Source organism: Semicossyphus pulcher, unplaced genomic scaffold, assembly GCF_022749685.1.
Source record: "Semicossyphus pulcher isolate SPU_LCO1_2020_fin unplaced genomic scaffold, fSemPul1.0.p SCAF_11, whole genome shotgun sequence".
Classification (NCBI taxonomy): domain Eukaryota; kingdom Metazoa; phylum Chordata; class Actinopteri; order Labriformes; family Labridae; genus Semicossyphus; species Semicossyphus pulcher.
In genome coordinates this window covers 28,056,307-28,071,916 of record NW_027211615.1, presented here as the reverse complement: position 1 = coordinate 28,071,916, position 15,610 = coordinate 28,056,307, and the positions used below count along the sequence as shown (strand labels likewise).

The following is a 15,610-nucleotide window of genomic DNA, read 5'->3' as shown; positions in this document are numbered from 1 at the left end:
TGTCAGTCCTGTGATTGACAGGTGATCGAGGTGTAACCCCGCCTCTCGCCAAACGACAGCTGGGATAGGCTCCAGCCCCCCGCGACCCTGAACAGGATAAGCTGTTGAAGTATTGTAAGAGTTAAGTATTGTATTAACTCTGATACAAACAGACTCACCACCTCATTCTGAAAACACCTTCAAAAAGAAAGTTTTAAAAAGCAGTTGCGTTTTTCTTTCATTCCTCCTGAAAACAAAAGCAGAAGATATAACCAGATCGAGATCTTTACGACATCGGGAGTGCCGCTTGTGTCCACAGGGGGCGCCAAAATGCACACAAAATTAACCTTCTTACTGCTTTAAAGAAACCTAAAAAATGACTGAGGCGCCACTGATGGTTTTATTCCTCATCTAGGGCCGAGCAGAAGAGTGGTGCAACTCTGAGAACATTTCAGTTTCTTTTTGTTTCTGCAGACGGTGAAGGTTACCAGAAACCACACGCGCGAACACACAGCAGCCACTTCCTGTCAACACAACCTTCCTTCTCAAGCAACACTCCCCTCCTCCTTTTATCAGGTCGTTTCATGATGAAATAATAAAATATAAACTCCTGTGTTTCCTCTTTCACCTTTACACAATGTGACATCTCATGTTACACTGCTTCTCCTTCTCGTGTGTGTGTGTGTGTGTGTGTGTGTGTGTGTGTGTGTGTGTGTGTGTGTGTGTGTGTGTGTGTGTGTGTGTGTGTGTGTGTGTGTGTGTGTGGCTCCTCGTACTGTCAGTTTGGAGAGGAGAGTTTGACACAACACTCTGTTCATTAGCGCTTCACAGCTAGCTCTGCACTGCTCCGTGTGTGTGTGTGTGTGTGTGTGTGTGTGTGTGTGTGTGTGTGTGTGTGTGTGTGTGTGTGTCGTCTCTTCAGCAACACGTCAACTCCTCCACTCTGAGGTGACACATTAAAACATTCTGGAATATTCTGCTCTGCATTCATTAGCATAGATTTACATGCTAACGAGCAGAGAGGAGTCGGACCCGCACGTGTTTGAGTCGCTGAACAAAAACACATTTTATCTGTTTTATATCTGATTTAAACGTCCAAAGGAAATAAGGAAAAACTACATTAAAAACAAGAGTACATTTATGGGAAATTGTCGCGTGAAAAGCTGTGATGTGTTTTTTAAGGGGGGCTGGTGGATGTGCAGATTTCCCACGTTTGTATAAAGAGAGGAAGGTGAAGGAGGAAGTAGAAACGGGGTTACAGGAAGAGACTGAGATGATGAACCATTACAGAACGGAAAGAAGGAGGGATACAGGGAGGGAAGCAAAAAAAGGGGAGGAAAAGAAGGAGCCAATGAGGGGTGTCGTATAGGAAGAAGGAAGGTAGGAGAGGGGAAAGAAAGCGGGTAAAAAGGGAAGCATAAGATGAGCCAACAAGGGGATGACAGACAAACAAAGTGTGAAAACAAGTAAAAGAAGGGTGTAACAAATGATTGGGAAAGGGAGGAGAGAAGGAAGGGAGGACAGGGAGAGGGAGGGAATAAGGAGGGAAAATGCCAAGAAGGAAGGACAGAGGAAAGATTTAAAGGAAGGATATACATAGGAAAGAGGAAATATAAGAGAGATGGACAAAAGGAAGAAGGAAAGCGGGGAAGGACGTAAACACATCGAACAAATTGGAGGAAATAAGGAGGATGAAAAAGGTGATAAAGAAATGAAGGAGAGAGAAGAGAAGGAAATGAAAGAGTCATGAAAGAAATACAAAAGAAATGTGTAAAAGGGGTAAAGAGGAAGAGAAACTGTAGAAAGATGGAAACAAGTCTGAAAGAAATCAGATAAAAGGGGTGAAAAAAGGGCAGAAGCAGGAAGGAAGGAAGAAGGGGAGGAAGTGGTTAAAGAAAAATCAAGTAAATAAAGAAGAAAAAACAGGAAGGAAATAAACAAACAGGAAGGAAGTGGGGGAGGAAGGAAGTGGTGATGAGTGAAAACAAGAGTGAGAAAGAGTTTAAAAATCTCTCCTTTGTTTCGTCTGAGAGGAAGAACAGCAGGACACCTGAAACACACACACACACACACACACCGATCACACACGTACCCACAGACGCACACACTCTGCACAACTATTCAACACTCACAGTTTTTTGAAGTCTCCCCAGATGCAGATACTGCTCACACACACACACACACACACACTGACATGACACAGTGTGTGTGTGTCGATGCGTTTGTCTCTCGAGACGACGATGAATGAGGCGACACAAACACTGAATTGTGTCACTGTGTGTGTGTGTGTGTGTGAGCAGTTAAAGTCGGTCTCGTTGAGAAGCGGTGCTAGACACACACACACACTCACGCTTCCTCACAGTTTCTGTGTGCAGCGTTTGTAGGAATATGAAACAGGAAGTGGTGTGGTGGTTTTACAGTTTCAGAACAAACAATATGGCCGACAAGCAGAAAATACACATTTATTTCAATTGAGTTTTACACTTTCTTTTGTTCTTCCGTGTCATATATTCTGGTTTAAGTTGCACTTTCACACGCTTGTCTGTGAGTAGAAACATTTTACACTTACATAAAGAGTTTATGACGCAGAGCTTTAGATCATAAAAATATGATATATTTGAGGCTACAAGGCATTTCCTTCATATAAAGTTAGCTGGTCTAGTGCGCCCTCTGCTGGCAGACTGACTGAGAAACAACTAATGTTCCAAGAAGTCTGAATGAAACACAAAAAAACACTATACATGTTGTCATTTATTAAATAAAAACAAATAAAAAACGTGTCAATACGAGCATTTAAAAAAGTTAATCTACAGATGAGTTGTTCTGGAAAGCTCAGTCCTTCCTGGTTTTGGGTTTGGGGGCTGAAACAGACAGAAAGGATGCAACTGTTAGAGAGAGGAGAAGAAGAGGAGAAGAAGAGAAGTGGAAAAAGAGACAAAAAAGGGAAAGAAAGAAAGGAAAGGTTGCTTAAGCCAAAGAGGAAACGTGCAGATAAAAGAGGTGTGATTAAGTGAGAACATGAAGAGAAGAGAAGGAAAAAATATAAATAAAGAACAAGATTTATTAAATGAAAGAAGAGAAAAAGGAAGAGGGGACAAAAAACAGATGAACACCAAAGAAAGAAGCAGAGAAGAAGAAGTTTCTGATCACCGTTTGGATTCTCCTGTTTGTAGAAAGTCTTCAGCATCTCAACAGCTTCTTCTGCTCTGTGGCCTGAAACACACTGAACACACCAACACAGCATGAACAGACATACACATTATAAGGCCTAAAGTACGTAAACATTCAAGTTTGGCACCTATATGTGACTCCTTTCAGAGCCATGAGCTTTAATCTGCAGCTAACACGGCCTCACCTCCGATAGGAACACTCCCAGAAGAATTAAAAACACACACAAAAAGCAACACACAAGCACAGTGAAGCACTTTCCAAAGACAAGAGAAATAAAAAATAGAACTAAAACAAACATAAAAAGACGTCAGACCTTGAAAGAGGTCCCAGTCTGAGGTAAGTCTGCAGAGGAGACGTCCAGCACTGAACCGCAGCCTCCAAACCGCTCGTTCCTGCAGCCGTACACGACCACAGGGATGTCTGACGGCTAATGAAGGAACAACACATACACGCATATATAAAGTACACACACACACACACACACACACACACACACACACGGGGTTTAGGGGAGGATACTGAGGAGGCGCAGCGCTGCAGCACACATGATGCACGGCTCCACGGTGACGTACAGCGCCGTTCTCTCACACACGCTGCTCACATCCAGGTTGCTACGTCGACACCAGTCAAGCAGCTGATCCAGGGCCACCATCTCCGCGTGGCGAGTGGCCTAACACAAAAACACACACAAAGAGAAATAGAGAAATATATGTTAATGCCAAACCCCCTTTGAAAATGAAGGCTTTTTACATTCTGTCATACTTCCTACATTTTTGGTCTCGTTGACTTCATTCCTCCCCTTCCCCACGACTTCATCATTGTAGACCATCAGACATCCAACCGGGACCTCTCCGTTCTCGAGAGCATCTTTAGCCTGCAGCAGTTAAACACAGAGAAACATATGCACAGTCCAGCAATGATGTAAAAGATGGATTAATCTGTATATTACTTTTACATTAATTGCTTGATAATTAAGTCTAAAAAGCTTGAAACTGAAAATATTCATCCCTTTCCTGTGGTATTGTAATGTCAATTTATCCTCTGAAAAAAGGATACAAAAACTGGAAACGGTTGAGATGCACAGGGGAAATAACAATAAACCTGGTGCTTCAATATCATGACAAAAATAATAGCTTAAACATACTCCAGTGAAATTAGCTCAAAGTGTCAAGACATCTCTGTCTCGCATTGAATTGATACTTTATAACGTCTGTTTTAATAATCACCAAAATTATATAGAAACTAAACAGACAGGGGAAAGTAATTAGTTCACTTTTCTTTACCTAAATGTGAAATTATCGATTACAATCATTTTCATTTATCACTCACCATGTCAAACGCGCTGGACATCCATCTTTCTACTTCCACCTCACTCGGATAGAAACTCTCCGCCGAACCATCCTTACCGCCCTCCTCTGTACCCATGGCAACAACTTTACATATGAAAAGTCATACTATACGTGAGTAACACGCGTTTATAACTTAGTATAACTTGTTTAATATCATATTCGTCCCTTGTACTCCATATGCCATGCTCCTCCGCCGGTAGGGGAAGATAATACTGGACGGACCAGATCTAGACATGAGCAATCGATCTCCCTGATGGCTCCGCACATCTCATCTCCACGCTTACGCTCCTGTTTGCAATCAATCAAGTTCACAACAGTCAACTAGATATTAACCGGAAACTACGGGATATGGGGTATAAAATAAAAGCTTAATTCTTTACGTCTTCTTAACTCCACAATGGGAAATGTACCTTTAAATCGGGTTTGATAGACCTGGAGCTATTTTTGGATTAGGTTTCTTGGTGACATATATCAGAACATACTTAATTACCTAAATAATTTACTTGACACATTTAAGGAGCCTTCTATCAGTGCCTTTGTCACTCTCAGCACGTTTGGCTCCTGAGCCAGAGAATGTTTTTGTGCTCCCATCAGGTAAGAGATTTAAAATGTAAAATGTTTAATTTTAACATCCCCTACTTTCGTTTGCACTTTTTTTGTGATGTAATAAATCTCTCTTTTTATTTGAAGACAAGATAATACTCAGTATTTTTCACTGATATTAGATAATCATAGATATATTGTTAGCAGCGTATAATTTCCGTTGGATTTAATGCAATCATTGTCTTTTTCGTCTAGATATCGGTTAACGTTTTATTTTGAAATCAACAACCGGAAGCTATATTATTAACCCTTCCTGCCTTGACTCAAAGACTTTGGCACTTTTGACAGTTAGCATGATAGCAAGAAGTTGCTAGCTAGCCGAAAGTCTACAGATAACATGTCCGTAAAATAGTCAGCACGGAGTTTAGAGTTTTTTGAATTTTGATTTCTGAACCTCTCACTTTCCGAGGATGTTTTCATCTGCCTGGAATTTTATTAAACGGCACAAAAGGAAATTTATTTTTACCGGAGCTGTAGTTGGAGGTAACTGATGTTCCTGTTAGCTTCTGAGCTAGCTAGTAACTTTAGCAACACGCCTGACAGCACTGAAAATTCCGAATATGTCAGATTTTCTTACTTAACGATAAAACTGATGCATTAAACTCATTTTAAAAAACAATTTTAAGACCTTTACAGAATCGAGTCGCATATATATTTACTTCGGCATCCAGCAGCCTAATGTTATTTCCAACATAAAGGTTATCAGATAACCAGGTTTTGCCTTCACTAAAGTAGAAATAATAACAGGGACAAGAGCAGATGACAAAAGTAAAATTGAACTGAAATGAACTCTGCGTAGTGTGTTGGTTGTAAAATAGATTTAAACGACTGAATAAAGGTATTTATTTATGTTTTATTTGAGGCTTTGCGATAACCAAGACATCTTTAAATTGGCAGAAAACTGAATGAAGTTTGGCGTGGCGTTCCATGCATGAGAACAGGCCTTATGTTCACTTGTCGTTAAACTGGTTCAATGTAAGTTGAGGATGTAACATGATGACTCAACTTGGAATTTAACAAAACTGCTGACAAATAAGTGTCTTTATAAAAACTTCAGGTTTGCCAATCATTGTGGTCTGAAATTGCGAATCATTTTAATCAAAGCATAGATTTAATGCAAAATTAACTTCTCATTTCCCTTCCTTAGGAGTGTATATCCTGGGTAAATATGCCCAGAAGAAGATCAGGGAGATCCAGGAGAAGGAGGCGACGGAGTACATCGCTCAGGCCAGACGACAGTTCCACTTTGAAAGCAACCAGAGGACCTGCAACATGACCGGTGATGACAATGAATCGTCATCCTTTAGAAATAATCTTTGCCACTTAAGCGTCTATTTAACGCTTCAGCACTGGAAATAAACAACAAAAAGTCCATCTTTGCTCAACACCAATATTTTATTTGACTGTTTGTTCTGTATGTGTGCTGCAGTGCTGTCCATGCTACCTCCTCTGAAAGAAGCCATCATCAATCAACTGAACTCAGAAAGCCTCACTGCACTACTCAAGACCAAGTGAGTGGAAACTTCTTTCACTGTTAGATTCAACAGATCGAACAATTCACACATTTATCTTGTTTAGTTTGTCTAAACTTTTAGGTGTTTTTGTTGTACTACACTGTATGTAATGAGTGTGTGGTAAAGTTTAAAGGGACCCACAGCCTTGATGATGATGTTGATGCTTCTTTCACAGACCAGCCAACAAGCTTGAAATCTGGGAAGATTTAAAGATCCTCAGTACGTTCTTTTCTTCATAACACTATTCAATAGAACAGTTGTAATATTAAGTTGTAGATAATCCCAGAAAATAATTCTGCCGCAAAAAAACAGAAGAATTACCAACTTTTTCACTTAAGAATCGAGATCCAGTATTTGATCACAAGCGTGTATCTTGTTGTCTTGTTCAGGTTTTACCCGCACCATCGTGGGGGTGTACAGCACCTGCATGCTGGTAGTTCTCCTGAGAGTCCAGCTGAACATCATCGGCGGATACCTGTACCTGGACAACTCTGTGGGCAAGAGCACAATGGTGAGGAAACGGATCTGAAGAAGCTTCTTTCTCTCAGTTGTACGACCTGTAAGAGCGCAGGTAATGTCATTAAAAGAAAGGATAGCTGACTGAGGCTTCTCTCAAAAATCACAAGTCTAGAAGTAACACACTTTATATGCGGTGCCGGCATTTTTAACAGAAGTGTTTTGTTGCAACACTTAACATTTGAAAATGACGGCTTTTTAATTATGTTTTGAATTGATTTTCTCTTTATAAACATCATTACAGCTAAATACACAAAGTGGTAAAGAACTGTGTTAAAGAGATCAGTAAAGACAGGCTGCTTGATTTGATCGGAGAATCAAAAGGTCAGACTTTGTTACACACTTCCTGTGGGAGGTTGTACCTGCTTAAACACAGTTACATAGTTCAGGAAATGCATCTTGGGTGTGGAGTGAGAATGAAAGAGGCTCCATTCTCCTTTCTACAAGTCATTGAACGGTCAAACTGAATGTAGCGACTAACTTTGGAAGTGCTGCTAAGAGGCTAAGTGGGCTTTTGGCTGTGACGCATCCGTACACAAAGAAAACAATCCAAATGTCCAGTTGAACTGTTTATTAAACTAAAGACTGAATTCTTATACAAAAAACCAAACGTGGCGTGACGGTCAGCGGTGAGTCTAACTCACCCTCTTTGTCTGAGATCCCGCCACCAAACTGGTAAGCTTAGATAAAGGTGAAACCACACCCAGGTGCCAAACACGGGAAGTGATTGAACCACAAAAGGAGTGCATTAAAACAAATGATAATAATATATTTAAGCTGTTATTTGAAGGTAAAACAGCTACCTTATGTTGCTTTAAAGGAAAGGAAAGGAAGATTCGCTGCAGTGTCATTGTGGTTTGAGAGAGAAATGAAAACTCATCTTTCCAAATGTTTTTTTTGTTTAAATTGGAGCACAACTTAAAAAAAGAAGTTACAGGAGCCTTTGTTGAGATTTCTGGGGTGCTGTGATTTTAGAAAAGGGAATAAAGAGAGCGGACGCAGCGAGGTCAGATGTTGTAGATTTATTGTGTGTTTATTATTTGTGTTTTTTCCTCGCAGACTCCTCTGGCTCCCCCGGACGTCCAGCAGCAGTACCTGTCCAGCATCCAACACCTACTGGGAGACGGTAGGATGGACACACAGCCAATAAGATCTCATAAGAGCACAACACTGTTTAACCCTCTTTGTCTCCTGCTGCTCCCTTTGTCTCTTTCAGGTCTGACAGAGTTAATGACGGTCGTCAAGAGAGCAGTACAGAACTCACTAGGAAGGTGAGTTTGTGTAACTTATAATGACAAACCTCCCAGAGCCCTGAGAGATATTTTAAATCACAACCAGGTGACAGAAAAATCTAAATATTCAGCGTACATTAAGATAAAACAGAGAAAAACTTCACATTATTAAGACTTATATTTCAACATTCTTCGCTAAGACTTACTTAAAGATTTAAGAGAAGCTGTTAAGTGACTGTGTGTTTGTGTGCAGTATGTCTCTGAAGCAGAGTCTGTCTCTGCTGGAGCTGGAGCAGCAGCTGAGCTGGATCAGGGCCGAGGTGGAGGCCGGATCAGAGCGGCCGCTGTCCTGGTACATGCTGGCTGACGACGAGAACGCGCTTGCTGATCAGGTGACTGCATACACACACATACACACACATACACACACACACACATACACACACACACACACACACACACACACACACACACACACACACACACACACACACACACACACACACACACACGCTGCGTACAGACAAAACAAATCTGAGCACATATCAATTATCGTCCTTTCTCCTCTGCAGGCCTGTGGGCTGACAGAAAGCGACGCTGGGACCATCCGACTGCTGAATGAGACAAGAGACATGTTGGACAGGTAAACGCCACACCTGTGTGTGTTTAATTGGACACGAGGACTTTTGTGTGTGTGGTTTTTGACATGTGTATTTGTGACTCCAGCCCAGACTTCACCACCGTCCTCAGCGCCTGTTTGAACCGAGGTTTCCATCGTCTTCTCGACAACCTTGCCGAGTTCTTCCGCCCGCCTCCCGGTGACTCCGCTCCCGAGTCTGCACCTGATAGGTCAGCAGCTTTACCACATATTCATCAGCAAAACTACCTCCTGAACACAACTTTCATTACTATTTATTTGCTACGTCATAAGAAAACAAGTAACTTATTGTTTCCAGCCTGATTATGAAGAATTATTTTCTTTAATTTGCAGACTTTTTATGGTTTTTAAATGTGAAATAATCATTTAAGCCAAGGCACAAAGCTCAGAGTCAACACTCTGTCTCTAACTGTCTCCTTGTTGTGCGTGTGTGTGCGTGTGTGTGTCCAGTCTGTCTGCAGTCAGTCTGCCGCTGGCGAAGATCATCCCCATCATCAACGGTCAGATCAACACCATCTGCAGCGAGACGCCCAGCCACTTTGTTCAGGTGAAGCCAGACAAACACAATTAGAGGCTGTACTTTAAGTATGCGTTTAAATACTTGACCATCCAGATTTTAAAGTCATGTGAAGTCATCATTAGTTCTCTGGTCAGTCAGGCATCAAATATCTAACAGGTAAACAAAGCAGCAGGGCAGGCTGCACTGTTCGTTGTGTTTGGGTGCAAAGTCCGGACTCTGTTTGCTTTTTCTTTGTTTGCCAAGCGTTAATAAAACGTGTCCAGGATGATCAACAGGTGCAGCTCTCCGATCAGATTATACGAGCAATTTGTTACCTCCACCCGTTGACGCGTTTTACGTAGTCTGCCAGGGAGCTCGCTAAACTACACTTCCTCAATCCAGGACGCTGCCTCCGATGTCATTGTGTCGTTCAGAATCGTCAGGTTTGAAATGCAGACTGCAGACCTGAAGAGTTTTTAGATGATCCACCGGTATATTCTCGTCTTATTTCAGATTCTGTCCCGCTCTGAGCCGTTGCCTGCAGAGAAAACAGAAGTATTTCACTCCAGCGTCTCTCGCTCGGCCGTTCCTTTCAGAGGGAGGGGCGCAATGCATGTTGGGTGTTGTAGGAATGTAGAATGGGCAAAACGATGAGCTGTTTTTACAACTTTCTGCACATTGTTGCTTCTATCGATTACAGAGAACACCAGCTATAACAGATTTTTCCAAGGGCGAGTTGCTCCTTTCATGTTTATGAAAGAAGGAACAAACAGTAGTAAAGCGGGCATCAAATATTTAGTTAACTGACTGTTTTTATTAAGGAAATGATTTAGTGAGTTGAAGATGTTTTATTCATTCGTTTAATGCTGCAGACGTTAGGCCTGATGTAGCATTGTTCCAACTGCATCGTTCGGGTAGAGATGCAGGGACCTTCTAATCTAAAGTGTTGGCATCAGATTTGTTGTCATAATTGTTTAAAACGAGGAAGTTTTCAAGGAGCCCTGGATCTGATTTTGTTCTAGTTTAAGAACCAACATAACTTCACAAACCCAGCGTGAGTGAGATGGAGGAGTGGGTGATTTATAAGCCGGCGGGCTTGCAATGTTGAGAATGCCATTAGATCTGATTGATGTGTGGGTATCCTGCTGTTGCTAGGAACAACCGCAAATGTTGCGATGACAGGATCTGGGTCAACCCTTTTTTTTGTTTACAAATAGGAGAATGTGAAAAATGTCAAACCAGACAGAGTAAATATAAATAGTCTGTTACTGTTCTATAAGCACCTCTGACTTCCTGTCTACCCCTCTCAGGACCTGCTGATGAACGACCAGGTGAAGGAGTTCGCAGCCAACGTCTACGAGACCTTCAGCGCGCCACAGGACCTGCAGAAATAACTCAAGCGAGCATGAGGAGAAGAAGGAGAGAGGGATGAAATGATGCAAGCACCTGGACTGTTACTCCCTCCTTCCTTTCCATGAGGCACTTTTCTCCTCGGGACCCTGCAGACTTCTCGCTCTGTGACGATGAAGATTCACGGAATTAATCTCCACTACGAAGCCCGCGTCCCCGCTGTGAACGGCGCCGTTATGGATTACTAAACTGCTGCACAAAGAAGAGGCATGCAACGGCATCTACCCCGGGACCACTGCATCGTGGGAACTGGAGTCTTATTTAACCTGGGAATGAGGTTTCATTTGCCCTGAGAGGTCGGAAACAAGCAGGAAACACAGAGAAGCTGTCAGAAAGTTTGTTCATGACAGATTTTAGGAGTACTTTCTTCTTTCCATCAGCGGTGGTGAGTGTTCTTTTTCTGTTTGTTCTTGCTCTGCACCTTGGGAGGAAGCTTTACACTCTGTTAGTTTTTCTCTCTGTCTTCTTCAGGTTTGTAGGGTTGGTTACGCAAATATGTAGGTGATTTGTTTTCTCCCTTTTTAAAGCTAATATCTGGTGTTTTTAGATCTGACTGTTTTCTTGTCATGGAGTTAAAACCATCCGCAGCTGGTGGGTAAATAGGGTGTCACTACAAAAGACATGATAATCAAAGAATAATAAATAAGGGAACTGATTAAAATGTGTCAAACTTATTAGAGTTGTCAAAATGTTATTTTTACTAAAACACTATTCTTAGCAAACACGCAGCAGTCAGAGTTGTAAGTTGCTTTTTGCAAAAATCAAACGGCAATACGTCAAAAAGTCCCCAGTGAACAGTTCTGATTTTAAATCAATAGACTGAATCTAGAGCATTTACTCCTGGTGTCCAAAAACCTTCTGATGTTTTGAGATGTAGTTCCTCTTTGGCTCAGAAGGTGTCTCTGCTCTCCAGCTGTTGGGAGAATCTCTCTGTGCTGCCATCATTTGTTTACACATGAAGGACATCATTCCAAAAATGTTTTCTCCTCTTTTTAGATGAAATAACATTAAATAAAAATAGCTTTCTGTAGTTCTGCCCGATTAAAATACTGGTATCACATCCTAAAATAGCTGTGATGATGTATATTTAGATTTTACTGGATACAATAATGTCCAAGGAGTGAGCGCCATAACCATATTTTCCTCACAAACGGCCGCTAACATTGTTTTTTAGATTTCTAGAGCAGTGCAAGTCTACCGTTTCTTTCCGTTGGATGCTCATCGTTTCAGTAAAGTTCTGTGGCTTATTGAAAAGTTGAAATTACAAGACCTGTTATCCAAACAGCCAGGAAATAAGTTCATGATTTGCCCAACTGACCCTTCGCCAAGCCCCTCCCATAAACGTCCACTGTCCAATCCTACATTAGCAACCGTAACTAGGCACTGTAGGCCTGTCAAGCCCTCAGATGCCTAACGGTGTGCATATCGAATCTGCAAGTCAGCGGATAACCTCAAAGTTTAGAGGGGGTGTCATATTTTCTTAGCCAACAACTCGAGAGGAGGGATGTCGGACATGGATTATAAATTGTGGAAGACCGCGATCGCAGCTCAATCCATCGAAGATCAACAAAAACTACTTTGTTTATGCTCCATGTTAAGACGCTAACTAACTTGGCTAGTTTAGCATGTTAGCAAACAAAGACAGTTGAATATTAATTTTTTTGGATCATTGTGTTTGGATCAAGATAATGAAGGTTAGAGGGAGTCATAACTAAACATTAGCTTAAAATAAAACAATATATTGACTTACCCTGCTGTGCAAGAACATTGTTGTTCCTGTATATGATCCTTAACATAAATTGTCAAGACGCTTGCATTGGGACCGGTGAGCTGTTGCCTCCATTTTTACGCCCTCTTCATTCTCAACACTCCGCTGACAAACTAGATGAATCTGGATGTTGCTTTCAAATGCCTGTTGTCTTCCTTTCTGTCGACTTCTATCACTGTTATAGTTGAAAACGCCATACTATTTACATGCCGGTGCGAAAGCTTGACAGGCGTAGGGGGGCGGGACTTAGCGAAGGGTCAATTGTTGTCAGTGCTGCTGCATAGTTTCCACACTTTAATTCCAAGCTTAACCCAAAAGGCAAATGGACTCGGTTGAAGTTCTTGAAGACGTTTCACCTCTCATCCGATATTTTACAAGTGAATAAGCCTTTCGGATGAGTGGTAAAACTACTTCAAGAACTTCAACCGAGTCCAGTTGCCTTTTGGGTTAAGCTTAGAGTTACCATGACCTGGATGACTGAGAACCTTCACAGACTTTCCAACCCTAAACACGTCTTGATGAGTCTTACCTGTGTACACGAGGTTTGTTCAGCACATCTGGAGCAAAGTAACAAACCTGATTACACAGATAAAACACTGACAGAGCAGCGACATGGATTTATGAGAAAGGTCTGAGTTAATGAGACGAGCTACAGGTGGCCTAGTGTCAGTCAGTGCTCGGTTTTTACTTGTGAATTCTGGACCTTCATTCACTCTGAATCAAGAGAGTCAGTGACTTTGATTACGGCTATGATCCGAGTAACTGTGACAGCATCCGAGCAGTACTTTGCTCCTGATCAAACACTAAATAAGCTTTGGGGGTTTTTTTGGAGGTAATGGAAAGTAGCTTTTTCTTTCACTGTAACTGACAGCTCATTTATCTAACAATTATTTCTACAAGTTTCCTTCAGCCAGTGCTCTATCCGGTATGGTTTATGTGTCTTGAAAGAAATCCTCTGATTGGCCACAGATGTCGACTGATAAAGTGAAGCCTAGCTGTGGATGTCACGAACCAGGAAAAAGTTACAGAGAAAGTGTTTTCCCAGCTGTGGTTGCTGGTTAGACTCACCTGAAACTATCTTGTGGAGAGAGAACGAGAACCTCTTTCTGTCTTTCTGTGAGTGGAAGTTTTGTCAGAGCAGGTGTGCACCTACTCAACCTGTCAGATTGAAGTTCTTCTCAGGAGGATAACGAGCTAACTTCCCTGCATTATAAAACACACAGGTGGGAATGTAAACCTCTGTATATAATCAAAGATGTTTGCTCTTTGAAGCACAACATCCTGAATGACAGCTGAAATGTACGTTTGTAGCAATTTATTGAAGATATAATAAACCTAAAATGTGATTTCTTATACGTTTTGTGTTTCATTTTGTCTTTAAATTACACATTATTTCAGTTTGCATGGTGGCTTCAACCTGTAGTGGTGCGATAGTGTGTCCACAGAGGGCAGCAGAGAACATCAGGAGAGGAAAATACAGCATGGAAAATAATCCACCATGCTGATTAAAGCTCTGACTCATAACACACCAGAGAATTAAGTCATCCCCTTATTATCGATTAATGAATATAGGCAGTCGTTTCCAAAATAAGTAATATGGCATTTCATAATAAAAGCCCGCCTGGGTGTAAATTTCCGAGGAGCTAACCTGTTTTTTTCCAGTTTAGTTTCATGGACAAATAAGAAGGGATTAACGCGACCTCTCCAGGGGATAATTGGGACTTTATTTTGTTGAGTCCATTAACAGAAGACGCCATGTTTGGTAAAGTTTACAGACAGACTGATTGGACAGATATTTCTGTTTATTCGGAAAGAAAAACATATTGAATCAGTACCTGCTAGAAACGTGAAGTGAACCTTTTCTTCTTCTACAAAAGAGACTAATTTTTGATTCATTAGCTGACTGATATTTACTGTGATGATGGACAGAACTAAAGGAAAGGAGCTACCTATATAAAAAGGTTTATAAGTTACCCTTATGTTGGTGTTTTGATGGAAATAACTTGACTGAAAACACAACAACGCTTATAGACCGAAGACAATAGACAATAGTGCAATGTACAGTGCAAAGGTGCAGAGATAAATATTGATCTGAATCAGGTTATATACAAGATGTAGGTGGTTGTAGTATTTAACAACCTGATTCATAACAATATCTTAAGAAAATATTACACTAAGACTTTTACTAAATGTAATATTCATGCAAAGATAAAATGTTATGGCTGAATTATGATTTTCTTCTTTTTTTTCTTAGTTTTTCATACATTCATTACAGATATTAAGACAGAACTAAAGTATGTCGGATTGCTGAAAGAAATCATTAAACAGAGCCAGAGTAGAAGAGTAATACTCCAAGAAAAAAACCTGAACATTTTGAGATTAAAGTTGTAAATTTACTAGAAAAAAAGTGGCAAATTTATGAACAAAATTGCGGGAAACAAAAACTAGTAAAATCGTGATTATAGGAACCTTTTTGAGCTGCGACCCCCCCAAAAAGTAGGTTGTGGTTCCGGGCCCCTCCCTCTGATTCACCGGTTTCTCTTCTTTGCACACAAGAAGCAGACTTCACCGAGGAGAAAGACTGAGCGACCCTCTGCTGCAGAAACACACGTTTCTATGCTCCCCGTTTGCCCCAGGGGTTACCATCACACATGAGAGTTACCCTACGACCTCATGAGACTGAAAGGAAACAAACCTACATTACAGACAGAACATATACAAAAGTATAAAATCAGTGGTTTCAGGTTTCAGTCGATTTGTTGTGTGGATGGAGGCTTATACAACAAACAACCACCCCGAGGTTGTGGCTGACATCTATATTAAGTGCATTACGCGCTTGAGTGGGCGTCCAGAGAGGATTCCTGCACATACATTTAGTTTTTCTCACACATTTGCCAGTTTTTTTTTTACA

The 15,610-nt window shown here is 41.2% G+C and overlaps 2 protein-coding genes across 2 annotated transcripts; one reads left to right on the top strand and one right to left on the bottom strand.

Annotated features, from left to right (window-relative positions):
* Positions 1-2,455: 2,455 nt before the first annotated feature.
* Positions 2,456-4,753, bottom strand: adat2 (adenosine deaminase tRNA specific 2). Its single transcript, XM_069657374.1, has 6 exons — positions 4,480-4,753; positions 3,920-4,024; positions 3,670-3,820; positions 3,464-3,570; positions 3,130-3,202; positions 2,456-2,840 (listed from the first exon to the last, which is right to left on the bottom strand). Exons 1-6 carry the CDS (start codon positions 4,573-4,575, stop codon positions 2,812-2,814), a joined length of 561 nt encoding a protein of 186 aa, XP_069513475.1. The 5' UTR covers positions 4,576-4,753; the 3' UTR covers positions 2,456-2,811.
* Positions 4,754-5,427: 674 nt separating this feature from the next.
* On the top strand, positions 5,428-14,054 carry pex3 (peroxisomal biogenesis factor 3). The gene is made up of 12 exons (XM_069656329.1): positions 5,428-5,585; positions 6,250-6,381; positions 6,532-6,613; positions 6,792-6,835; positions 7,006-7,127; positions 8,192-8,258; positions 8,349-8,403; positions 8,618-8,756; positions 8,937-9,007; positions 9,091-9,213; positions 9,473-9,569; positions 10,832-14,054. Exons 1-12 carry the CDS (start codon positions 5,513-5,515, stop codon positions 10,913-10,915), a joined length of 1,089 nt encoding a protein of 362 aa, XP_069512430.1. The 5' UTR covers positions 5,428-5,512; the 3' UTR covers positions 10,916-14,054.
* The last annotated feature ends 1,556 nt before the right edge of the window (positions 14,055-15,610 follow it).

What these genes read in the sequence shown, in the direction of transcription:
- pex3 (XM_069656329.1), top strand. Translation starts at nt 5,513, where the DNA reads ATGTTTTCATCTGCCTGGAATTTTATTAAACGGCACAAAAGGAAATTT. An exon ending in CTGTGGGCAAGAGCACAATG is followed by an intron (nt 7,128 to 8,191) that starts GTGAGGAAACGG and finishes TTTTCCTCGCAG; the next exon opens with ACTCCTCTGGCTCCCCCGGA. An exon ending in CCCGAGTCTGCACCTGATAG is followed by an intron (nt 9,214 to 9,472) that starts GTCAGCAGCTTT and finishes GTGTGTGTCCAG; the next exon opens with TCTGTCTGCAGTCAGTCTGC.
- adat2 (XM_069657374.1), bottom strand. Translation starts at nt 4,575, where the DNA reads ATGGGTACAGAGGAGGGCGGTAAGGATGGTTCGGCGGAGAGTTTCTAT. An exon ending in TGTCCAGCGCGTTTGACATG is followed by an intron (nt 4,025 to 4,479) that starts GTGAGTGATAAA and finishes TAACTGCTGCAG; the next exon opens with GCTAAAGATGCTCTCGAGAA. An exon ending in AGACTGGGACCTCTTTCAAG is followed by an intron (nt 3,203 to 3,463) that starts GTCTGACGTCTT and finishes TGGTGTGTTCAG; the next exon opens with TGTGTTTCAGGCCACAGAGC.